Consider the following 27972-nt stretch of genomic DNA (forward strand, 5'->3'; position numbering starts at 1 on the left):
CAAAAGCTGATAACAAACATGCATCAAAATAAAAATCAATCATGATGAATATCTCAACCATATACAAAATAAACCTAGTATCATGCAGACAACCAAAAACAAAGCAAAATAGCATAAAAGACATTTGAACAAAAGTTGAGGGAATATTGAAGGGATTAGGGAAACCAGATTCATAATCACATGGGATGGGGACTTTCAAACTTCCATTTCATTGAGTGGCATGAGAGGGGAATAGATTATGGGTGTACATAGATATAACTACATTGAAAAGAAATATGGATCAGTAAACAAGAGAAAGCAGTTCTACACTAATCAAAATATGAAGCATTAACACGTGGGACGCGTCCCAGAGGTCAAGATCCAGGCTGTGGAAATGAGTTATCTAAGAAGAGCATGTGGTATGATTAGATGGAATGAAAAAAGTAATAAGGGGTGCACATGAGAGATCTGGTATGGCAGGGAATACAAAGGGAATGAATTGTGGAGTCGTAGAGAGGGTGAAACTTAATCCTCTGAGGTGGTTTGGGAATGTGGAAAGAATGCAAGATGGGGAGTTTACTTGGAAAGTGGATGGTAGCATGATTATAGAGGATGGCGTGAGAGGAAGACCACCTGTGACATGGAGAAACAAAAAAAAGAAGAGTACTGGAGAGAGAGAAATGGGGAAAGAATGTGTGGAAGGCATTTCACGATCAGGACAAATGAAGACCCTAACCAGTGAACTCCAGGGATGCTTCATAGCCTTAGTGCCTCATCCTTAGCAGGCCACTAGTAGAGGGCAAGTCTAGTGCAGTGATTGCAGAGGCTCTAACCTATTGCTCCTACCTACTCCTTCCGCCTAATGTTTCTATCTAATGCTCCCACCTACTTCTATCCATTTGCTCCTACAATTTTGCCAAAAGGCAGGGTTAACACATACCTCTCACCAGAGGAAAATCTAGTTATGAAGACTGAGTTGAGTTAAGCGTTGTCAAGCATTATGTGTGACAAGGAGCGATTGTATGTTTGTGGACAGAATACCAGCAATCTATGTGTGGGTGAGGCACAAAGACAGCTACTTGGGTCAAAGGGTTGCAGCTTGATAACCATGGAAGTGCTGGCTCACTATACAGCTGACATCAAACCTCCTGATACCCAGGCAGGTAGTACTAGTAATATGTCTCCCTGGTCACTGGCTGCCTATCAACTACTACCTACTACATATGTATATAATAACAAAATAATAATCTTAATCTTCTGACTTGTACTATCTGCAAAAGTTCCTGTATACATTTCACATTATAATTATTCTCATCTCCAGAATGAACAAAGAATTCATATTTACAAGGAAACTCATACATTGAAAGTTAAAGTATGCTTTTCAGTACTTACTATAGGGTAAAAATATCAAGCAATGGAATCTTAAGCAATAATTTTTCTTGTATCACTTGGTTACAAAAGAAATCAATTTTTGCTCCTCCTTAATAACATGAAATAAATTTTCACATAATTGGAACTCCTCTCAAACAAAGTAGTCATCCAACATGTATCGGTAATAACAATGGCTTTTCATGCTGAGAAGTATACTGCCATTTGAAGTATAAAAGGGAGAATGAGCTAAATTAGAAAAAATCATACAAGAAATCCGAATGAGAAACTGAAAGGAAATCTCTAAAAATTATACTTTAAAACTAATTCACACTACAAGCAAGCATATTATTCTCCCCCAAAAAGTATTATGACAATACTTCATATATCAAGTACAGCATTAAGTGTGAATCAATCACTGGGATCAACATAGATATAATACAAACATCAAGATATAATCAAATTAGAATCTTAATAAAAATGTATCAAGACTAACGATTCCTTTCCAAGTTTAGCATAACTTTCACTCCTGACTGCATTGAAAAAGTTGTATCAACCAGTCAAACAAATTCCAGAAATACTTTATATATGAACTATTAATAAGAAAATTATGGAGCCATTTCAGTCGCCATAGCTATTCAAATAAAGTGTACACAAACATTTATGCCTTGGTAGGATGCTTTAGCATTCAAAACCATGAAGTACTGAATGATCTACATCATTCTAAAATTTTTCTCAGCTCTTCTTGGAGAATGAGTCTTCCTCCAAAGTATCAAATATTACTTCTCACGATAACAAGATAAACAATTAGCTGTTATTGTTATCTGAACCCTATAACATGATATAAAATTAGCTGTTACTGTCATCTGAACCCTACAAAATCTCATTTCCCTCAGTCCACAGTAGGATGAAATCCCAGGTGGGAGTGCAAGCTGCATCCTTCCCCAAGAGTTTTCTCTAGACAACTTACCCTTGTGTAAAATTCTGGAATGCACAATTTTCGGTGAAATACAGCACCTAAGTATGCCTCTTGAGTATGAGACCCACTGGTTACTTCAAAAGTGAGTGACTGTTTAGAAAATAACAATGAAATGTGGTTAAGACATAACAAGCCAATTTTACATCATGCATAGTTATGATGGAGGATTAATGTAATTTCTTCCTTTCAATATTAGATGCGGAAATTTTTGTTGGAAAAGGTCCTCCATGGTATGTACATACAAAGTGTAACTGAGATGACCTTTGATCAGGGTTTCACTTGCCTGTACTGTCTCAGTTAACATAAAAAGAAAAAAAAAATCTCCCACAGGAGATAACAGAAAATGAAGGGAGTTATACAAAACATGGAAAGAAACCAAATGTTACTATTCACATACATGAACAACGCAAAAACAAGAAATCTGTGATGAGACCCTTTAAAAGTAAGATAAAAAGTATGAATATGACCCAAGGAAATAGGCAGGATAACTGAACAATACAATTTGGTAGTCAGCTCAAAATGCAAGAAAAAATAAATTAATCTGTTTGACCATGACAAAAATGCATTCATAGATATTAAGATAATCATAATTATATAATTATAGCAACTGAACTTAACATAAAATTCCATACCATGAGCAGATGGAATCCAAGTCATCCATACTCCTCAAAAAGCCAAAGACAGCAATAGCAAAGCCAAAATAATGTTATTGTTGAGGCAAATTCTAAATGAAAGCAATATTGCTGGCATTTACAAAATGGCATATGTAACACCAACACACACAGAAGGATCCAAGCTATCATCTAAAGTGATCAGAGACTTTACATATCATAAAAGTCTTTGAATGAGATAAAACAATGTAAAGTAGATCATCAAATCAAGAACAGTTACATAAACAAGGCCAACATGGATCTGTACCAGGAAAAGGCATGTTAACTCAATTATCAACTTATTACATTACAGATATATAAAAAACTTTAATGCAAGGAAAGAGAATGGACACTTGCAAAAACATTTGACAACATAAACCACAGAATTTTATTAGAGAGTGAAGCAACACAACCATCAAGGGTAATACTGGAAGATGGATTAAAGAATTTCTAAGTTCAAAGCATTGGCAAATTGGAAATACCAATATACCTGAGGTAGATGTTCTAAATCTTGAGTACCACAAGAAACAGTGTTAACCTCAATACTCTTCATAATAATGGTATTTAACATCGACTGTGAAGTAAATAGTAAACTTTTCTGACGAACCCGGAGTAAGCAAATTCATTGCATCAGAAGCTAATCAGATGGAGATGCAAATGGATTGACATGATCTACAAATGGACAGAAGAGAGCATGCTGGAACTTAACGAAGATAAATTTAAGAAAATAAGTTACAGCGCAGTAATACAGTGATGACACCATATAAACGTTCCAAGAGAAAAAGTGAAACAAATGGAAAAAAATGGGTGTCATCATATATGAGAAACTAGAATTCGGAGAACATCCTAAGAAGATAGCACTATGAACTAAGTAAAGTGTGGGATGATTTTGAAAACTTTCACCACAAAAGAAGGAAAACTATTGACGAAAATGTTTAGCATTAAAGGCTAAGAAGTGGCACTGGAGTTCCCTTGTTACGGAGACTTTAATGCCATGGCCATCCCCTTGAGGAAATTCCAGGCGGGAACAGGTGTCAGAGATATAGATAGATAGACAGACAGATAGACAGATATATATAAGAAGCAAAATTGAGTATTGCTGTGTTATATGGTCAACATGACAGAAATAAACAAATCAGCAAGAATTCAGATACATTTCACAAGCAACACTGAGGGGATGGAACATAAGAACTATCATGAAAGGCTAAAGACTTGAACTACATAGCCTAGAAAGGAGAAATGTGACACAAAGAAACATACTGAAGGAAAATATACTGAGGATGAAAGCCCTCCACAAGAATACCATAGAACATAATAAAAATATATGAAAGACCAGTCAGGAAGCTTGAACTATTGAATATACTACCAGGAAATATAAGAAACAAGCACTGAATAACTGCAAAAAACATAGAAAATAATTGATGCGTGACTGATATCAGCTCCAGATGAGCCTAGAATAATCATATTTGCAAGTGGCAGTATTCTTCATCAAGCACAATATGTGGCAAGTGCAGTGTGCTAGCACTGCCACTTTGGCAAAAAACTCATCATAGGTACAGTTTCTTCTTTACACACCAGTCAATTAGCATGTTATCTAATTGTGCCCACTGACACACAACCATGCTCACCCATATATGAACCTTTTTTTGAGTCAGGTATTCCCAGTCACAAATTCTTTTTCAGCACACAACTCAAAAAGATGTTTAAATTTTCATGTAAATCAAGTATCTAATGCCCAAATCATATTCTCAACTGCCTCATCACCCACTCTTGCATTCAAATCTCTGACTCTGAAGGCTTGCTGTACATGATACATTCATGAATGACATACATAATAGGATTTTGAATAAAACACATTAAAACATGGAATAATCAACACATCTTATTATTTCCTTGTGCATTCGGTATAAAAATAAGTTAAAGACATGAAATGAATTGAAAACAAAATTCTTTCCTAGCAACTTTTAATTTCAGGACATAGTTCAAGTTTCATGAAACATATAATGATCCACTTTAGCACATTTTGAGCTGTCTAACGAATTACTCGGTCCATTTGTTAAAACTGCTGCACTATTATTACTTTCACTGTTGGGTAAGCTGTCGTTTGTCCGAGTTGTCGATGTAAAAAATTTTTGAGACACCAGATTATTTGTAGTCGCACTACTTAAGACGTTACTACCATTATTTTTATTATTAGATAATAAGAGTCCACTGGGAACACTCAAAGCATCTGCCAATGAAGATTCTTGTTGGTGTGAAGACGTTAACACTTGGCTACCACCACTACAATCACTATTTGAACATTTGCTGCCAACCTTTTCACTTATAACACTGGAGGAGGCACACTGTAAGCTGTTACTTAGACTAGTTGCTGAGGAAGTAGGTAAAGAGGTGGAGGAGGATGTGGAAGTTAAGGATGAGGATGGTAAAGATGCTGATGAGGATGTGGAAAATGAAGAAGGTATGGAAGAAGAATGAATTTCATCACCCGTCACATTGCTTGTACTAAGTTGAAGCCCCGATACTGCCAAGGGAAGCGTGTTAGTTGAGTCTAATGTCACAAATTTGGATGTCGGTTGAGTGGTGAAATCTACGGAATGTTGCTGCTGTCTATCACTTGTACTGCTAAAATTTGATGCCCATTCACTGTTTGCGAGATCATCTAAAGTCACACCCCCACTAGCATTAGAACCATCATTTGTCCCACCACCACTTCTTGTTCCATTACTATTTTCAGTAACAAGGTCCACTTCTAGGTTCTCCTCAAGTATCACTCCTGAGTCACTATTGAGTAATGTGTCTAAATCTGAAGGTATTGACACTTCTAGTTCAGTTACATTTCCAACAGCTTCACCCTCAATAACCTCTGCAGTAATATAAACAGAGGACGGCATCGCAGATGCCAAGTTTATTTCCTCAGGGGATGAGGCAGAGTTGAGATTCACGTCAGGAGTTAAGGTCACAGGAACTCCCACTGTCTCAACATCTATTTCCACATCAGTGTCGTTGTCCTCAGGTGGAGAACTAGGGCAGAAATGTGGCCTGAAATAAAAAAACATAATTTTAATGAACTGGAGCATAACTCATATCTACAGTAAACAAAGAAAAGGCATGACCACCACATCAAGAAAGCAATAAGTTTGAAGGTGAAAAAGATGACAGTAAAGATTTCCTATGGAAAATTCCCAAAGTATTAGAACCACCAATGGAGAAAAAGATCTTAGGCCTTTTTTTTCATTCTCACAGCACTATCCTTCTAAGGGTACTAAAGTCAATTCATTTTGTATAATGAAGCAAGCAGTTTCACCAGTCTACCTACTGACCATTCTCTTGCAATTCTTTGAAACAATGAATGAATATAAGCACTAAGCCTAAAGTATTATGATTGCTAAAGTTCAATACATAAATCAATTAAGCAAGCTTATGTTATATAAACAAGAATACTCATTAAAATCAATCATTAGATTTGGACCATCATTTTGTTAACACTTCACGCTCATTTCTTTGGCAAGAAAACATAATTGAAAACATCTAATTCTTCAAGTCCTATTCCAAATCAACACAACCAGATAAAATGTCAGTAAGCCAATGCCCTTAACAACATATCACAAAAACAGGTAAAACAATTAATCAAATAATGATACATCTTGATGGTTTACTTCATTTTGTGCAGACACCAGTTTATATAATGTAAGTGAAATCTTAAAGGCATGCTTAAAGGCAATTACTCATAATACACAAAGCTTGATCACCCTTATAAAGAAAATCTCAAACACTAACAACTGTTTCTCATAAACTATTTAAGAACCTTTAAAACCCAAGGAAACAATAATCATGCCATTATTCCTGTTATTATCATAACCATTATTGTTGTTACACTGAGCCTGCAGCTCATATACCAGCTAATTACATAACATGGTGAGAAATAAGGGCATGTTGCTTTACAAGCTCCTTTCAATAATGAAAAATCTGTCTTTAACAAAAGTGATTTTCTGCACCTGACACCCCTCAAAGCCCTTTTATTAATTAAACAGAAAGACAGCACAATTATAGGTGACAAAGCAATTGCATTTCTTGCTACAATATGCAATTACACATCTCTTACAAATACAAATAATTCAATATACACATCTGAACAATAAAACAAACTTTATCCAATGGTGGTTTATATATTACACACAACAGAACTATTAACAGAAACAAAGCTCTCCCTAAAAGAAAGACATTCACAATAGTACCTGAGTTAGAAATATTCTTATAAATACATCACTAGACTTACATAAGTATCATTCAGTAAAATAATTCTAAAAACATATCCTTTAAAACACATGGTGAATCAGGTATGCATGACTTCAAGAAAAAAGAAATCACTCAAGAGTTTGACATGGAACAGCCTTCTCTACTGCCACAGAGTTCCACTGTTATTCAGTACGCACTCTTCCACCACCACACACAAAATACACTTTCTTTCACCTCAAAAAGCAAAATACTTTCACTGTAAATAAACAGTACATCACTCCCCTGGTTTTCATATATGAAACAGCAATTGCATATGATAATCCACAAATCATATACTGATCCACTTATTCCATCTAACTCTTTCCGTAATGCTATCAAATGGCATAGTTTTTTCCTGATCAGTTCTTCATTAGCTGTTTGTTTTATATTGCCATTTTATACGTAATCTGATTTTGAGGAACTTGCAAAGTGCTACAACCTAATGGTTATTCAGCAAAAAACATACATCAAAAGTTTTTACAAAGAATCACATAATTTGGCTTCTTTTAAAAGATTACTATAAATTCAAAAGTAGTCTGTCCATGCACCTTTATAATGACTTTGCTGACTTCACATCCTTACACTGATCATTACCTTACTTGCTAAATGGAAGAACAAAAATACCTAAATTCCTGTACAACTTTTCATTTGCTATTCGAGTATCACAGACCATTTCTATCTACAGGTGGGTCAAGTGCATAAAAGCAACCCCTTTTTAAAAAGAACACTCTAGAACTGCCTTTCCTAACTCACCCTGTAAGAAATCAAACGAGCTGATTATTTTTTTCATCCATTAAACTTATTAATGCACTGGTAATGCTATACCTTTACAAAAAGAGGGGAAAAATTCTCTTAATACTATGAGCCACATATAATATTATCATACAAACTAAGGAACCCTTTTATAAGGTCCTTTCAGCTCTGAAGTTCCATTCCATGCAGGAGCAGGGGATATGATGGATTCCTTTAGAGCAAGATGGTCTCAACAAAGCTGTATTCTCTACTCTGTGACAATGATATAATCATATCAAAAGTGACTTCTCAAATGCTGTATAAATGCTTGCAGGTGAGGATCAGTAACATATAAGCTCCTCCAAAACATTTTCTTTTTCTCCCTGAAGTTTGCTAATACTCTCCTAACCCACATCTCGTTTGCCTTCTTTTTCACCCCCTGTACTTTCCTCTTGAATTCATGCCTCTTCTCTTGTACATCTAATCAATCATACTCCTTCTCTGCAGATATTGCCCATACACCTTTCTTTTCTCTTCCACTAACAACTTAGTTTTCCTACTAGCCTTTCTCAAATGCTCACATCCCACTTTCCATATACCTTAACTTCACATGCATGTAAGATATGCTTCCAAAATAATTCCAATTCCTGACCCACTCCCCTAAATTCATTTACTTTCACCTTATGCTATTCTTCATCTAATCTCCCAAGGTATCTCAGCATAATGGCCTCTTTTCCAAGCTCACTCACTTTTATCATCCTCTTACATGGGTGTCGAGAGCCAGAACTGGCCCTGCTACAAACAACTCTCGGGTGGGGTGGGAGAGGGGAATGGTGAGATGTTCTTAAGGGCCTATTCTCATTATATCAATTTCTTTAAAAACTTACAAAAAGGAAGATCCTAATTGAGTCATGCAACAATCTATGCATAATGCATGTAGATGACAAAGTGAGGGCATGGGGTATTCACATCAAGTTTCACATTGGATAAGTTGTGTTTGGGAAAAAAAAAAACAGGCTGGGGTACTTCGAAGGACCCTATGCTTAGGGCTGCATCACCATCCCCTTTCATCAGGCCTCACTCCTTCCCACCCACGTCATTTCCTCTATTCCTATAGCCAAAGTTTCACACTTGCCTCCAACAAACAATTATCAGAAAACCCACTAGCAGCCCCTCTCAGCATAATTCACATCCAACAGTCCCTTTGTATCCTGAGAAAAAAAAATCATCTGCTTTATACAACTTTACCCACCTGCCTGGTCATCCATTCTGTCAAAAGCAAATAATGCAATGCAGCAAACCACACAAAGCAGAACACTAAAATCAAATACTTTATTCCTACACACTGAAATAATGATCCACCCATTGAGATCCCACCTCAATATGCTCTGCACTCAATTCTTTGCAAAAATACTAGACCCTTCCCATCGATTCCAAAAAGAAATAAAAAGCTTATCCTGAGCAACATTTGAGCAACCTGTAATGACAGATATCCCTACCCCCAGCAATGGCAACAGTGACAAAACATATATACGCCAAAACGATCTGACAAGCACTAAACAACTGTCTTCACAACTTAAACATAATCCCACCTGATATAAAATCATCCGAAACCACAAACACCAGACATATAAAAATCATACACTTGACAGCAGACATCCCTATAACATTACAAACACCATATTTCAATATCCTCCGTGCCCCTGATGAAGTTAACAAGATGAAAACACTAGAAACTTATTACCCTGCATACTCCAAACATAAGATACACACAAAAATTCCTATGCTTTGTGGCCTGTGGTCCTATGCAGTAGACATACCTAGCTTTCTAACTGCTGCAAGAACCCTACAGAACAACCAGAGGACATAACATGAAACTAAGCAAAGACTTGTTAAAAAAAAAAGTGGATAAACTGAATAAATCTGACCAAGAGGATAGTTAATGCAGACAGCAATCATACATCTAAGAAGTTGAATGACAGTACAGAATATTCAAGAGACTGGTCCCATGAGTATAAAACTCCCACCTTGAACAGAACAAATAGCTATAAAAGGTAATTACACAAGACAGAAGGGGCCCCAGGAGCAAGAAGTGTACATGTAAGGGAAAGGGAGATATGTAAGAGGAAATGGCAAAAGGTAGAGAGGAGGGTGCAGGGATTTAAAAAAAAAAAAAAAAAAAAAAAAAAAAAAAAAAAAAAAAAAAGAGAGGGCAAATGAGAGATGGCATGATATAGTATGAGCAAAATTCAAGGCGAGTAAGAAATGTTCTACAAGAAGGTGAATGGTGTGAGAACAAGAGAACAAATGGGAGAAGTGATACTGACATGAATACGAAGTGAGTATTTTGAGTATTTTTTCATAAGATAAAACTGTGGTTAGGCAGCTGGAGTGCATGCGATTGCAGTAAAATTTCCCAAGAAAGACGACAGCTTTCTTTAATGGTTAATAAGAACTTTCAATATGATGAGAAGCTTGATGATTGCCATAATGCTGGTATAGTGCCACTGTATAAGGGCAAGGTGGACAAATGTTCAAATTACAGAGTATATGTTTGTGGAATATACTTGGTATGTTGCATGGGAGAGTGGATCACTGAAAAGGTGGTAGCATGCACTTATGATCAGATTCGGTAGGAACACTGAGACTTCAGATTCGATAGGAACACTGAGACTTCAGATTTGGTAGGAACACTAGAGACTTCAGGAGTGGTAGAGGATATGTGGATTCAATGTTTGCTTTGAAAAATCTGTGCAAGATATACTTCTGAGAAATGAAAGGATTTGTGCATTGCAATTATGTAACTGCAGAAAGCATATGATAAGGTTGACAGGAATGCTTTTAGATGATGGCATGATTCTGGTGGCAGACTCGAAAAAGAAACTCCAAAAGTTGGTGTTAGAGTCTGGGAGTGTACAGGAAAGGAGAAAGTTAAGAATGAATATAAATAAAAGTAGCATATGGCAAGAATGAATATAAATAAAAGTACCATATGGCAATGAGGTGTAGCAGGGGGATAGGAGAGGATGATCTGGGAGTAAGTCTGACTGGGGAGGACCTATGTTCAGATGTTCAGTGCATTGAGTATCTGAGAGTACATATGCAGTGAATGGAACCACAGAGGCTTAAATGAATCATAGGAAAAAGGAAGGGGCTCAGGTCCTGGGTGCTTTGAGGAATGTGTGGAAGGAGAGGTCATTTTGTTTGGGCAAAGAGGAATTATCTTTAAAGACAAAGTAGTCCCCACAGTATTGTACAGATATGAATCTTGAACCTGAATGCAAATGAAAGGAAAGGGAGGGAAATGCTAGAAATAGAATGTGAGGCAGTTAGATCATATATGAAATGATGGTTTAAGAGAGAGGTGTGGCATCTACCCTTAATTGGCAGGCACAGTCCAGAGAGCCCATTAAAGTGTGTGCATATATGTGTGTGTGTTGGGAAATGTTAAAAAATCAGCATTTGAAAGCAAAAAAAAATTAAAAATACTATAAATACCTTCATTCTGGTCTGGTCCCCTGCTGATTGAGGAAAACAGTAAGGAGCGGAGTGCATGTGACAGCTCCTGACATAAAGTGAGGACAGTGATTTACCTATTTTTCTTTCTCTTGAACCTGTTTTTATACTGTATACTTTTTCATACACAAGCACAGTGATGATGATGATGATGAAAAACAAAAATGTGTTTCGATATACTTTTCACACCAGAAATGTGTGAGGTACCTACAAGTATCTGTAACAGGATTTTTCTGGAATGGAAAAGTTAGTGCAAAGAACTCACCATATGCCTTGCTTACTGCATCAAACCTTCTCTCAGCTGCCACTCCTTTGGAATAGTTATCTATTTGATGTTCAAACAGGACTGACTTCAGTCATGTGTCTAATCTCATCATAAATGTTTCTGTAGTCACTGTATGCATGTTTCTATATTTCTCCTAAAATTATATTAAATGATTTTCAAACTTTTAAGCACGACATGTTTATATTTGTGTCTAATGTCTTTTTAGTTTGTTCCTAGGAATTACTCCAATGTTGATAATTCTTTATGCCTTCTATTTGTTGCCACACGCATATCATCACATATCTCTCCCTTCTTTCTAATAAATAAATTCCAAGTTCTTCCATCCTCTTGTGGTGGTTCATATCCTTTAGACCATCAACTTTGCTTGTGATGTGTTCTGTATTCTTTCTAACCTGTTTATTTGCATCTGTTTATGTGATTAACAAGGAACAGAGATGCTCTATTCTGCATTTTCATATACATATGCCAAACATTTCACCATTCGCTTTCTGTCTCTTATTGTGAAAGTTCTCATTATCAAGCCACTCATCATTTGGCATGAAAGCACTACCTCATCATTAAGATACTTGAATTCAAGTTTTCATTCATAGCAACTCCCAAAGTAAATTTTGCATACCTTCAGTGCATGCCTCGACATAAGTGAGGACTGGTCTGTTTCAGCAGGCTGAGGTCTTATTTCTGCACTGTACAGTACATATGGGTCCAATGGAAATCATCACCTGTTACATGTTTTAAGTACTTTATGTATTGCTATTCATACACATTCACTATTTCCCACATCTACAGGATGGTAGTGACTGAGAGGGGTGGTGGCAAGCACAAAGCAAAAGAATGAGGAGATATAATATGCTGTCAACAGTGGATAAAGTTGTGTGGACCAGACGTATGCTTTGAAGAGTATTCGAGTAATACTTAAAGATACACTAAGAAATGAGTAAGAAAAGGTTGAAAGAAATCCCTTATGGAAGGTGCTACACATAAATGAGAAAAGCAAGTAAATAACGAGAGAAGTTTCTATCAAGAGAGTATGACATGTGAGTGAGTAGGAAGGGTAGAAGGCGAGTTGTTCCAAGAGGAAAGGGGTCTGTGTCAAGGGTATGTGGCAAATCTATGGCTAAATAACCTGTTTATGGATGGGCTGGTGAGGGAAGCAACTGAAAAGGGTCTTACAAAGGAGCAATTCTACAATATGATGGGGGTAGGGGGGCCTGGGATGTGAATCGCTTGTGCAACTTAGTTATGTGAGAAATTGTGAACTAGTATGAAAAATACAAAAATGCTCTCAACTGAAACACTGAATCATTGCAACCAAACATATGACTGCTTTTAAATATCCATTATATCATCAAATATTTCAATCTCAGATGATAACCCTCTCTTGAAAAATAACTATCACCTAAAAACCCTTCTCAACAAATTCATTCTCAGTAATATAAATGTAATAAGGAGGTTTTGGACTTGAGATCACCCACTTCACCTGCCAAAGTGGAAACAGAGATCACTCACTTCCGCCTACTACCAAGGTGGAAACAAACTTTAATCTCACAATGCTTCCTTAGCCACAAGAGAAAAATCAAGATTCCCATACTAAAAACCTATAGCATCATCCTAATCTGCATCAAAACAAGGAAAGGTGATCTGAGCCCAGTGAAATCTGCAAGACGTATCCTCTCTAACCTCTAGATACAAAGTGATCTAAGTAAAAACTTGCATATTTCTAAATGATTTTATATCAATATGCAACAAATTCTTTCCCCAAGCTCCTTCTTTCAGTGAATATCAATATCATTGAACAAGGTCATCAGAGGTGCCTAAGAGATACAGGTCTCAGGTAATATGACACCCTAAAGTAACAACCAGCATTACAGCATAATCCTCATTTGGATAGAACTCAACAAAACACTTTCCACCAAACAAAATTCAAGACTCATCACATCTCAAGTCTCAGAAAAAACACTAGTTCTTTCTTTATGTCAAGATGATGATGTTTATGTCTCTATCCTCTAACCGTGCCAATCAGCTCAACTAGCAATCATACTTGCAGGGCTGTTTTTGAGTTACATATATTCAAGTCAAATAGCAATAACCTTGTTTAATTACTAATCTAATAATTCATGCAACACACTATTAATGCCAAAACAAAATTGGGATAAACATCTAAAGATCTAGCAAAAGGAAAGGCACAAAAATCCAATGGATGACAGTCAACTGCAGTATAACCATAACCTAATCAGAAGAGGAGGTCATAGATATGGCATGACGCTGACAGAGTCACATTAACCTGACACCTGTATCTGGCTTAGTGACTACAAGAAAATAAAAATGTTGATTTCAGCTCCAAACATATCCCCTCCAAGAAATTCCTTACAAAGAACAACCTCAGAACAACAAAAAATCCCCAATTGTTGTCTTGCAAAGTGCATCAGTGGGGATATAACCCAAATAGGAGCCTCATAAGGGAACTCAGCTCTGCAACTTCAAACAGATGCAAATTAATGATCATATAATTAATCACTGCTCAGGAAGGGAGCCATTCTACAGAAAAAAAAAATATATGTATACATTTTTTTTACTCACCTATTTTTCATCTAATTCAAAATTCACCTTGTCAGCCCAACCACATAACTGATGATAGAGGGGGGTAGAATTCACTCCACAGTTCCTCACTAGAAACTGTAGAAGAGGATGTTAACAATCTGAGGCCATCTCCTAGCCTCTGCATAGTAACTGACTGTTCGTCCTTGGGCCTCCATCACTCGTGAGGTTGACAGCATGCCTTGGTCAGGCAAATACCAACAGATCTGCATGTTCCACCAATTGGCTGAATGTTTGAATCTCGGAGACCTAGAAGATGATAAATCTATGTTACCTGAATCAGAATAAATTTTGCTATCCAAGCGCTGAGCTGGTCTATGTAAGACAACAGTCAAGTCACGAGTTTAGTCACAAGCCAACTAATTACTGCCCCTGCAACAGTCCTGAATTACTCACTTTTATCAAAACTTTAACTAATGCAGACTGTGATTTATCATTGCTAACTTCACAGATCCACTGAAACATATGCAGTCTGAGCAAACACAATGATCCTATACAACAGAGCTCCATTTATCCGATATCCAGTGAAACACAAGCCTCGATAAACAACACCAAGGAAACATTCTCCCTTCAGCATGAAAACCTAGCCCTCCAAACTTTGGGGCCAAACTGAAAGTGAACATAAGACGTTTTGTTTTACAGTTTCAACTGTGGTCACCACGAGGTATTAGATGGTGATACCACGTAACCATAACTAGCAGGACAATGATGACCCATCTCATCCATCACTTGAACATACTAACCCCTCATGCCAGCACATGGTCACTCTGGACAAGAGTGTCATTCTTCTGGCAAGAAGAGGAAGTGTGATGTACTCATTATTCAGACAAAAGTGGAAGTAATTCACTTACTTCAGCAAGGTGATACTCAACATTATGAGAGAGCTCAGCATAGGTGATACTGACCCAAAAGTTTAATTTCAAATGCACTAGTAGACATTAACAATGACTAGGGAAATAGGAAAAGATGACTTTTTGCATGACTCAGGAAGAGGGAAGGTGTCTGTTTGATAGGCGAGTTGATCTGTGAGAAGGATATGTTTTTATAAAGAAAAGATGGAAGTTAATAACCTTGCAATTTTCTGGAGAGTGGGTGAGATATTTGTTGAAGATGCAACATGACATTAGAACATTAGATGTGTGTGGCAAAAAGCAGAGTTAATAGAGTGTCAGACAGGCATGAGGACATTTTCTAAAAGTTGGCGAATGATATAAATCTAAGTGCTGAGCAGATTTATAATAATGATGAAACTGATATTTACCAATACAATCTGTTGTCTACAACCATTGTATCAAGCTGTGAAACAAGCCTGAAGGGTTAAGCAGGCTACAATTCATGTAACAGTGTCAGTGTGTACAAATACTACTAGGATCCAAAGGCTAAAGTAAGTTCATGGTGGCATGGAAGACTCACAAGCCTGATGCATTCATAAGAGTGAAACTCCAACCTGTCAAGGATGCAGCATTGAACAATGCCTGGACAGATAAGGACATAGTATTTCATAAATGCTATGATTAAAATTTTGTGATCACCAAAACAATCACTTTAACAAACCTGAATTGCCTGAAAACAGTTAAAATGTGTTCCTGGAGAAATGCAGGGCATATACAAGTGCTTCTAAACTCATTAACAGCAATACATTTGCCACTTATACACCATCCAGTATTATCTCATTAACCAAGCCAATGGATCAGTAAAAGACTCAGAATGTGAAATGCATCCACCAAAATTATTTTCTGAGAAAGCTGTTGGCCACAGAATGGTGAAGAAAATTCCTTAATCCCTTGAGAGCTTAAAGTGCCATATGACAAATGAAGATAGGATCTTACTGCTCTGCGAGTCATATGATTTATTTCCCCTTACCAATCACGTGTACAGCATAAAAAATTGATGCACACTGAATGGGCTAAAATACTAAAGTCTTAGGTGCAGTATGTGATGCTACAAGGACCCAGAAGAGGGTTAAGAACATCAATTTCCAAAGTGCCTGGAGAAAACTGTGGCCTTCTTTTGTTTTGTAAAGATGAAAACGTGAATGAGGTTTGGTGATATGCTTAATAATAAGAAAGTAGCACATGAGATGGCAGAATTTAGCAAGGAAGCATCAGGTCAAGCAGGTGAAAAAATTCACATATCTCAAGTCACTGAAGACAACACAATATGTCGCTCCATTATGACCAGGATTGCCCGGTAAGTCTGTCAAATAAATAATGGACGATACTTCATCCTGAGGACACGTCTAGCTATAATGAAAGATGAGGGAGACCCAGACGATTTAATAAAAATGAACTGGACTGAGGGTGATAACAACATGAAGACAATAAGACTTACGATGTCTCACAGCAGCTTCCCAGGCCATAATGTCAAAACACTGTCATTCAGCCGCCTTCAATGGCATTACAAATGCTTCATATTGATAGGGAGCCAAACATTTTCCAAGAGAGTATCCAAACAATATCAAATACCTGAAACAACATTAAGTTTCATTCCATTCCCACTGAGCCCCCTCAAGCACTAAACATCAATGATAAAATAAGTACTCTTGATCATACAGTGCTTCAACCCACACATGAACAGATAACTCACTGAATGCCATACATAAGCAATCCAGCCAGATTTTCAGCCAGCCCAATACCCTCACCTCATGTTCACCATCAGTTACTGCCATGCCCCTAAGTAATCAATCTACAAGGGTGTGTGTGTGTGTGTGTGTGTGTGTGTGTGTGTGTTTCTATCTCTCTAAAGGGTGAGTAAATCTCTAAAGTTTTTGTGATTCATTTCCTAATTTTTGAGATAAAAAAAAGTATGGTCCAGCAGAATAAATTTTCTGCTGACCCAAATTTGGCCTGGTCTCAACAGAATTGGATAAATGGAGCTATACTCTAAACGCAATGGGGATCAACTTTTTTTAAAACTTTTCAATTCACAAAACACAAACCCATCCTAATTTTACTAAAAATGAAAAAAAAAAATCATATATCTAGCTAGAGTGGATAGGACTCATCTGGTAGTCAGTCACTGTGCAGGCAGTTAGTTTGGCAGGACCTGGAAAGTTTAATAACTCTTGAGTTGTTTTATTTCTTTTTTAAAGGCTTCAGTTGGCAAGCTAGCTTAAAGTTCTTGAGGTGTGGTAGCCACTATATTACTGTGGTGAGGCTTCCTGTGTAGTATGGGTCCAGCTGCCTTGAAAGAACAAATGAAGTATCCCTAAGCATGTGTGCTTTGAGTGCTAGGAGAGGAGAGATAGAGAGGAGAAAACAATACTAACAGAAGGCTTTATGAAGATTAGGTGCCTAAATATAGTGAGCGCTGCAGAAACATTTCAGGGTGATATAATCCCTGAAAACAATGGCAAGACTGCTGTTAATACTTCCTGGATGTGATGAGACAGAAGAGAAAATGAAGGTGGTATCGTAGCGTGCTTTAGAAAAGCTTAAGAACATCCACAACACTGAAACTTTAGTCCTCAACTAATTACAGATAAAATTTTTCAGTTAATGTTACATATCTCACCTGAGGGTAATGGTACATGAGGCAAGGTGCAGACCCAGTTTACTACTTGACAGAAAATACAGACTTTCTATTAACTCAATCATATGATAATAACTGGCAAACTTAATCATTACCCCATCTGAAGGGAATCTGATGAATACTTCTGTGTTTCATCTGTGTAACAATGAGGACTTCCCAGTTTATATTTCTAGTTCTTTCGACCAAGACGTGATTGACCTGAAGGACTCCACAGCCACATGTCAACTGCAGAAATAATTTGGCACCTCTGATGAAATGGATGTATACCAAAATGGCTTCGCCACTTGAGAAGGAAGAGGACACTATCCAATCCATATGACTTTTGAATAAGAAGAGTAACAGTCACTGCACACAAAGCTTGATGCAAGAAATTGACCAGCTTTGTTGCACAATTAACTGGGAAGCATCAGCCTTTACTGATTACATTCTATGCCTTTAATACAAATAAATACTATAGCCGCAATAAGTGACTAAGGAATCAGACCAGCTCAGGTATGGATACTGACTGAAGCTATGTGCCGTACTTAGTCACAGAAAACAACACACAATGATATGCTGAACCTACAAAATGTGGCATGTTGGTGAATGGAATAAGAACAATGCCGAGCCATTAAAAAATAGGAGACTGACACAAAGCAAATAATACACTAAGGTAACATCTGCTCCAGATTGGTGGATCCTAGTTAAGGAAAGTCAAGGATACTCACTGATTGAATCTATCCATCTGTTGAAAAGATGTAATAGTGATATGGTGACACGCAATTAAAATGTTGGAACTAAACAATGAAAAACCATTTCTCTACAGGAGGCAGAGCCCTAAGAACATTAAAAGGAACACTTACTAAATAGTTAAAACACTATCTTACCCCCAAAAACAAGGTGCAACCACCAGGATCTAACTTTCTTGACCATCATGATATGTATGAGGCTGTTCAATTTCTGGTAACAAAAGACCAAACACTTATAAAATAACACACCCAGGCCTATAAAGTCATCAGCCTGGTCACACAGCCTCCAACTCATATCACTCATTATCCACTCTTTCTTTTCTTTTAAGAAAAATAGTGGAAGATTGGATGGAGAATTACATGGATGCTCAAATACTATGACTAGTAGAGAAATGGTTCTTCATTCCTCAAAATCTATATTTCATACCTTTGTGCACAGCTCTGAGAGCATTTGAAAGCACATTCACATGAAAGGGGGAGGGAACTTCAAAATAATAACAATACACATGCACATGAAATAATAATAATACACATGCATTACAAATGACAGCTAGGGAATGGATGCGTCCTTTCTTTCTCTGTTCCTGGTGCTTCCGCGCTAACATGGGAAATGGAGATCAAATATGAAAAGAAAAAAAAGACGTTACCAATTGCATTAATCTGGTCATCATTCTGGATCAGTCTCTTCAGAAGGTAGGAGATGCACAGACACACATAGATAGTCAACCTTAACTAAGCAGGGGGATAATCTAATAAAAGTGTTTGTAAGATGCAATGGACTCCCATGTGAAAATCTCATCCAATGAAAGAATCCATGAAAAAAACAGCATGAAAAACACTCCTTATATCATGGGCTCTAGTAAGTAGTCCTGGTTGTGAAGGAGTGCCATTTTCATGATCCGACAAAAGATGTACCTTACTGATGTAAGGATAGATGTGGTAATATAATGCTGTAGGATATGCTGGGCCCAGGGAAAGCCATAGGCAACATTGCAGTGTTGCCCAGTAGTCAGAGACCAGGATGTACAAGAGGTAGTAAACACATCTCTACCTACTGCTATATCATTTAACCTAATTACCCCACATGGCACATTGCAGTTTTTCTGGACCTTGTGTGATCCAGCACAGCAAGTTCCAGCACAGAGGGCCTCTAAACTTTGAATGGAAGGCACCTGAAGAGAACACCAGTAGGAATGTCCAAGAGAGCTTCATCATGCACCATCGTCTCTACTGAAAAAGTTGGTGACAATGTTGACTAATGGGGGCCATCCAGCACCCAAGGAAGATACCTCTCCTGGAAGTGTGACCTGGAAATGTCATCAGCAGCCTTCTGCACACAGCTAGCCTGATGAGGTATCTGTCCATCACATCTGACTCCTGAATTATGATGGTACGACTGCCTCGCAACTATATAATATTGTTGGAAGTACCATTCTTTCAAACATACCCATTTTTGCCCTATGAAATAACGTTCTCTCTTTCCACACATTCTTCGTTACTCCCAAAACCTTCACCCCCTTCCCCACTGTGTGACTCACTTCTGCTTCCATGGTTCCATTTACTGCCAAGTCCACTCCCAGATACCTAAAACATTCAACTACTTCCAATTTTTTTCTGTTCAAACTTACATCCTGTCTAACTTGTACCTAAACCCAGCTGAACCTAATAATGTTGCTCTTATTCACATTTATGCTAAATTTTCTCCTTTCATACACTCTTCTAAACTCAGTCACCAAATTCTGCAGTTTTTCATTTGAATCATCCAACCGTGCTGTATCATCGTCAAACAACAACTAACTCACTTTCTAGGCCCTCTCATCCCCAACAGACTGCATACTCACCCTTCTCTCCAAGACAATTGCATTCACCTCCCTAAACACCCAACCCATATATTGAAATGTATAGGTATGCATATGTGCGTGTGTGGGCGTGTATGTTTATACATGTGTATGTGGGTAGGTTGGGCCATTCTTTCATCTGTTTCCTTGCGCTACCTTGCGAGACAGCAACAAAGTATATATATATATATATATATAAAGAAAATATAAAAATTATATACACAGAAAATCTAAGACTGCAAATGGCAAATAACAGTCCCTGGTGATCCTAAAACTGACCACTATGCATGGAGCAGAATAATGTGTTCTCAAACAATCAGTATATGCAGAGAGCACTACATACCATACCTGCTCTTAAATTCACATTAAAAATACTTGTAGGAAGGTATATACCTTCTGCTCGTAGACTGATGACTATTTCTTGTGCATAAGTTTATGTGCTATCATGCCTGGGCCATCTTCTTTCAAAATCAATAGGTGAAAAAGTTCAGAATGATCCTTCTAATGGACTTTAAAGTTCTGGTAGAGATCACTATACACTTTATCTTTTATAAGCATCAAAGTAGGTGTTCCTTTCTACATTACAAAGGACTTTTATATCTGACAGAAATAATCATTCACTTACCAGAGAATAAGTGGGTAAAAAAAGGATTTTGGAGCAATAGGCAAAAGCTATACATCCTACAAACAACTAAGAAATGATTCCAACCTATACCCAAGAGATAATTTCATGCTACAAGGAATATAACTCATAATGGTACTTACCATTAAATTCTAACTACACAGAATTATCTTTTATAACTACTTACCATTCAGTTTTAACCTCATGGAGGAAATCATTTGTTGCTGTGAGGCCATTAGGCCCCACATCTCTAAAGTCCGTCTTGAGTAATAAATCATCAAGCGGGGTACTTATTCTATCTAACCACATTCTGTTTGAATAAAAGACAAATTCATTAATATGCATAATCACACTGCGACACACATACCCTAAGAACTCTGTTAGTCAAGAATATCTATGTGTATCTATATCTCTTGATATACATATTCAAATCATCGCATAACAATCTGAGCAGTCCCATAAAAGCCACCAAAAGACATTATAAGAGCAAATAAAAGGTCAGAATTAAATGAGTTACATATTAAGCACAAATCTTCACTATAATATGAATTTCAATTACCTGCCCCCTCTACCAACTCTTCGGCGAGCAAAACCAATACATCGACGAGTAGTATGTGCCAAGGAGGTGAGTGAAAATCGAAATCTAGGGTCACCTCCTCCACCTTCATCCGGAGGGACCCATGGCCAGTTGCCTTCCCGAGGCTGAAAATAAAAAAGTGGGAATGTGTAAAAAAAGCCTTAGGAATAAGCACATATGTTGTATAATCAAGTATTTGTACTGTTGGGAGAGGGAGTTATACACTCAAAAGGCCTCTGTCTCTTGAACTTCTCTTATATCATAGTCTTTTAAACTTCTGTTACTGTCAACATTGAACATCTCAAAACTCAATTTAATTCTATTTATCTACTACTCTTATCCCATAAAGATACTTCTTAACAACTCTCTGAATAGTTTCTTGCTTGATTTCATATCATGGTCACTTTCTTTCTTTTTCTTTTAAACTATTTGTTCTATCTTTGTTTCTTCCGAAAAACTGTTTACTTTTGATGTCACCAAACTTTTTTAGAAGATGCATGTGCATGCATCAATCTATTTGTATCAACCCAATTATACAGTGCAAGGAGGGAGTTAATTTTACAGAATAAGGAAGGAGTTCTACATATATGGAGTCCCATCACTTGAAATTTCTTTTTTTGCATTTGTGCATGTTTACCATTTCCCACATGAATTAGAAAGCATCCAGAATGGATGGCTGAGCCTTACAGGAAAATGACACTCTTAGTCACCTTCAGTAACGTGCAGGAGATCCATGGGCAGTAATATCTGCTATCCCCTAACACGAAAGTAATACTTCTTTGAATCTTTGCTAACGAATTTCATGTTTACTTTCTTGCTTTACCTTCTTAATGCCCTTTCTTTGCAAATTTCAAAAACTAATCACAGTTGATTATATCAACCTCATTTAGAAATCTACAAGTTGCAATCATGTCTAACTTTCTTCTTCTTTCTTTCATGCTCGGTAAACTTAGAGCCTCTAATACTTCCTTGTACATCAACTCCCTTGTTTTAGGTATCATTTTTGTTGCCCTGTGATTTAAGAATGTATTCTATTTATCTATTTATCTATTTTGCTTTGTCGCTGTCTCCCGCGTTAGCGAGGTAGCGCAAGGAAACAGACAAAAGAATGGCCCACACACTTTACCAAACTCAGTCACCAGCTTCTGCAGATTCTCATATGAATCAGACACCAGCACTGTATCATCAGCGAACAACAACTCACTCACTTCCCAAGCTCTCTCATCCACAACAGACTGCATACTTGCCCCTCTTTCCAAAACTCTTGCATTCACCTCCTTAACAACCCCATCCATAAACAAATTAAACAACCATGGAGATATCGCAAACCAACATTCACTGAGAACCAATCACTTTCCTCTCTTCCTACACATACAAATGCCTTACATCCTCAATAAAAACTTTTCACTGCTTCTAACAACTAGCATCCCACACCATATATTCTTAATACCTTCCACAGAGCATCTCTATCAACTTTATCATATGCCTTCTCCAGATCCATAAATGCTACATACAAATCCATTTGCTTTTCTAAGTATTTCTCACATACATTCTTCAAAGTAAACACCTGATCCACACATCCTCTACCACTTCTGAAACCACACTGCTCTTCCCCAATCTGATGCTCTGTACATGCCTTCATCCTCTCAATCAATGGCTTCCCATATAATTTACCAGGAATACTCAACAAACTTATACCTCTGTAATTTCAGCACTCACTTTTATCCCCTTTGCCTTTGTACATGGCACTATGCAAGCATTCTGCCAATCCTCTGGCACCTCACCATGAGTCATACATACATTAAATAACCTTACCAACCATTCAACAATACAGTCACCCCCTTTTTTCATAAATTCCACTACAATACCATCCTAACCCACTGCCTTGCCAGCTTTCATCTTCCGCAAAGCTTTTACCACCTCTTCTCTGCTTACCAAATCATTCTCCCTAACCCTCTCACTTTGCACACCACCTCGACCAAAACACCCTATATCTGCCACTCTATCATCAAACACATTCAAAAAACCTTTAAAATACTCACTCCATCTCCTTCTCACATCACCACTACTTGTTATCACCTCCTCATTAGCCCCCTTCACTGAAGTTCCCATTGATTCACTTGTCTTACACACATCATTTACCTCCTTCCAAAACATCTTTTTATTCTTCCTAGAATTAAATGATACTCTCTCACCCCAACTCTCATTTGCCCTCTTTTTCACCTTTTGCACCTTTCTCTTGACCTGCCTCCTTCTTTTGTACATCTCCCACTCATTTGCATAATTTCCCTGCAAAAATCGTCCCAATGCCTCTCTCTTCTCTTTCACTAACAATCTTACTTCTTCATCCCACCACTCACTACCCTTTCTATTCTGCCCACCTCCCATGCTTCTCATGCCACAAGCATCTTCTGCGCAAGCCATCACTGCTTCCCTAAATACATCCCATTCCCCCCCCACTCCCCTTATGTCCTTTGTTCTCACCTTTTTCCATTCTGTACTCATTTTCTCCTGGTACTTCTTCACACAAGTCTCCTTCCCAAGCTCACTTACTCTCACCACTCCCTTCACCCCAACATTCTCTCTTCTTTTCTGAAAACCTCTACAAATCTTCACCTCCGCCTCCACAAGATAATGATCAGACATCCCTCCAGTTGCACCCTCAGCACATTAACATCCAAAAGTCTCTCTTTCGCGCGCCTATCAATTAACATGTAATCCAATAACGCTCTCTGGCCATCTCTCCTACTTACATACGTATACTTATGTATATCTCTCTTTATAAACCAGGTATTCCCAATCACCAGTCCTTTTTCAGCACATAAATCTACAAGCTCTTCACCATTTCCATTTACAACACTGAACACCCCATGTACACCAATAATTCCCTCAACTTCCACATTACTCACCTTTGCATTTAAATCACCCATCACTATAACCCAGTCTCGTGCATCAAAACTACTAACACACTCACTTAGCTGCACCCAAAACACTTGCCTCTCATGATCTTTCTTATCCCCAGGTGCATATGCACCAATAATCACCCATCTTTCTCCATCAACTTTCAGTTTTACCCATATCAATCTACAGTTTACTTTCTTACACTCTATCACATACTCCCACCACTCCTGTTTCAGGAGTAGTGCTACTCCTTCCCTTACTCTTGTCCTCTCACTAACCCCTGACTTTACTCCCAAGACATTCCCAAACCACTCTTCCCCTTTACCCTTGAGCTTCACTTCACTCAGAGCCAAAACATCCAGGTTCCTTTCCTCAAACATACTACCTATCTCTCCTTTTTTCTCATCTTGATTACATCCACACACATTTAGGCACCCTAATCTGAGCCTTCGAGGAGGATGAGCACTCCCCGTGTGACTCCTTATTCTGTTTCCCCTTTTACAAAGTTAAAACACAAGGAGGGGAGGGTTTCCAGCCCCCCGCTCCCATCCCCTTTAGTCGCCTTCTACAACATGAGGAATGCATGGGAAGTATTCTTTCTCCCTTATCCCCAGGGATAGGGGAGATAACTTGAAAAAATATGAACCTAATGCTAAAAATGTAAAAAGAAATTAAGTAGTATGAAGCATAATATATTACTCACTGCATGGTAACTAGTATATTTTTTTCTCCTGAATGTATAGAAACCGTCTGGTTCATTTTCCTCCTCTGCTTCTGACTGTGAGGGTGAAGCTACCTCATCTTCTGAGCTTGGAGGTACATATCCCATTGGGTCCTGGAAGGATATCAAAAAAGATAAAATGTGCTTTCAACACAAATGAAAGATAAAATCAATCAAAAAGTGGGAAATCCCATAAACGAAGATTTTTTTCCTTATGATCTACATTCTCCTTATGTTTCCCTTCTTTGGCAACATTCTGTCAAAAATACCCAAACAATTTTCAATTTAAAACCAAAGTAAAGAGTCCCGTTCTTCTATTCCAACATTACTTTCCAAACCATATCCTTGGTGCTAGAGATCTAAACACTTTAAGTTTTAGGGACCAAAAATGATATGAATATGTAATGGGAAGCTTTTGAGTTAATCATGATAAAAAAAAAGGAGGAAAAATGGCTGACTGAGACAAGAAAAAGTATTTACAAATTTTGAAGGAAATGAAAAACCTGTCTTTTATTAAAAAAGAGCCAGGTCATAACTATTCCAAAAGACATGAGTCAGCTGAGACTTTTAAAGCTTTGAGGTGTAGGGAAAGAAACTGTTATCAAAATGGCTCACACTTGAGTTGCCAAAGGCCACACAGTAATCATGTGAAGCAGCAGCTTACCGACTACTGCATGGTCTAGATAGTGGTGGGTGCACAAAAGCAGCCAAATCTCATGAAAATAACAAAGTAATACCTACAGAAGAGGTAAAAAGAACCACTAATGCAGTTCAAGAAAAGTGGGTCCAGTTTTTAAATTAGCCTGGGAGAGCTGATAAACTGGACTGCTTTTGACTCAACTCTGTCAAGTAAGGATGCAGAGCTAGAAAAAAAAACAGATGTCAGAGCAGTACTTCATACAAGGATGCATCAATCCTTTGTATAAATATAGCAACTGTTCAGAGGAAAAGAAATTTCAACACCTATAAAGGACTCCCAGTTTCTTAAGAGGCAGACAGTTATTTCCATAACATTGGATTTGCTCTCTGAGTATCAGAAATAGCATGCAGCACAAAGTTACCACAACATTGAAGATGATAAAATTAAAGTAACTCACCTGTGGGTATGCTGATGCAATTGTATATGGGTCAGGAGGGTGACTGTATGTAGGAGTGAGCTGAGGTGTTGGGGGTGTGGATGACGCTGAAGAAGAAATCTGACCATGATGTCGCCGTGGACGCTTTTTGTATGATTTTCGCTCTCGCTTCCCATCCTCCTGTGCAAGAGAAAAATTAAACATAACATTTACAATTTCGTACATGATTCTGCCCCCAATTATCTTATTTGCTTTTATGTTTCTATGAGAAAATGATTCCCTGTCAAGGCAAAGTTTAATATGGTTTTAATACAGAGAGTAACAACTCTGCTGAATCTCATCTAAGTACTTACCACATTCAAAGAATACATCTTTGTTTTACTTTCATATGAACATAGAAAGTGCATCATAAAATTGCAAAAAAGGTATATTAAGTGCATATCTGCCATCCTTATATCTTTCTACGGGGTTGTTTTCTTCCATTACTTTATACATGAAAGCCTTGCATACAATGAAATGTGGTATGACAGCTGGGGTGGATAATATTACAGTTGAATTTCTTAGGAAAGGGGGTGACTGTGTTGCTGACTGGTTAGCTATGATTTTCAATGTATGTATATATCATGGTGAGGAAGCAAAGTTTCTAATGGTTAGCTAAGATTTTCAATGTATGTATATATCATAGTAAGGAGGCAAAATTTCTGGGAGTACCGAGGAATGTGTGGAAAGAGATCTTTAAATGGGAAGGCAAAAATGGGTATGTCTGATGGTATAGTAGTCCCAACATTCTTGTATGGATGCACAGCACAGGCTACAGATGAGGATGTGCAGAGGAGGGTGTATGTGTTGGTAATCAAATTATCAAAAATGATAACATAAGAAAAGTAGTGGAACACACATCATGATACCCAGGCCGAACTCTCCCACACAACCCTTTTAACCACAAGGCACCACCCCTACTTTCTGGCAAGTGTGTCAACGGCCATATTATACTGTGGTTGGGGTCAACACATACCATTCTGAAATAAGGAACATACAAGGACCACCCCTATTTAATTCATTTCACAACAGACCAGTATAAGCACCTATTTCTGCCCAAGTGGGCAGATGACAGAACATTCTATTTCCTTAAGGGATTATCAAGCACCTAAGCACCAGTTTGCATTATAATGCTTGCTTGTACATTGTTAGTTACTAGTGATCTGTGTGTGATCATACTTACCTGTTACAGAAGCAGCAATGTTGTGACTGGGTATTTCCAACTTCTCTGGCTATACCAAAAGTGGACGTACCAGCACGTAGTGATAATGACACAGCACCCTCAAATCCCCCATCCCAGATGGTGTGAAGCAAAACACCTATGCTAATAGTTAACAATCAGGGTCCTTTCTTTAAAAAAGGCCAGTCTACTCCTGAGATGGACAGTCCTACTGATGTACTGGAAAAGTCTACAACTTTCTAAACTGTGGAGGAACTCATAATGCTTGGTTGCTTGCATGGACCAGAGGGCCCTGATGGAAAGCTGAGCAGATCACCACCAGTAGTTCTGCCAGGGAACTGACAACATGTCAATAGGATAAAAAGCCTCTTATACT

At 37.7% G+C, this 27972-nt stretch overlaps 1 protein-coding gene across 5 annotated transcripts in view; it reads right to left on the reverse strand.

The window, feature by feature from the left end:
- Window positions 1-4836: 4836 nt before the first annotated feature.
- The window catches only part of E(Pc) (Enhancer of Polycomb), a 58682-nt gene continuing 35546 nt past the window's right edge, over window positions 4837-27972 (reverse strand). For all 5 annotated transcript variants that reach the window (XM_071660590.1, XM_071660588.1, XM_071660592.1 and 2 more), the window contains 5 exons: window positions 26399-26557; window positions 25284-25415; window positions 21662-21804; window positions 21290-21412; window positions 4837-6018 (listed from right to left, as the gene is read on the reverse strand). In XM_071660590.1, the coding sequence (XP_071516691.1) occupies window positions 4959-6018; window positions 21290-21412; window positions 21662-21804; window positions 25284-25415; window positions 26399-26557 (1617 nt within the window). In that variant the 3' untranslated portion in view covers window positions 4837-4958. The remainder of the gene's footprint in view (window positions 6019-21289; window positions 21413-21661; window positions 21805-25283; window positions 25416-26398; window positions 26558-27972) is intronic.

Source organism: Panulirus ornatus, chromosome 72 (genome assembly GCF_036320965.1).
Source record: "Panulirus ornatus isolate Po-2019 chromosome 72, ASM3632096v1, whole genome shotgun sequence".
Lineage (NCBI taxonomy): Eukaryota > Metazoa > Arthropoda > Malacostraca > Decapoda > Palinuridae > Panulirus > Panulirus ornatus.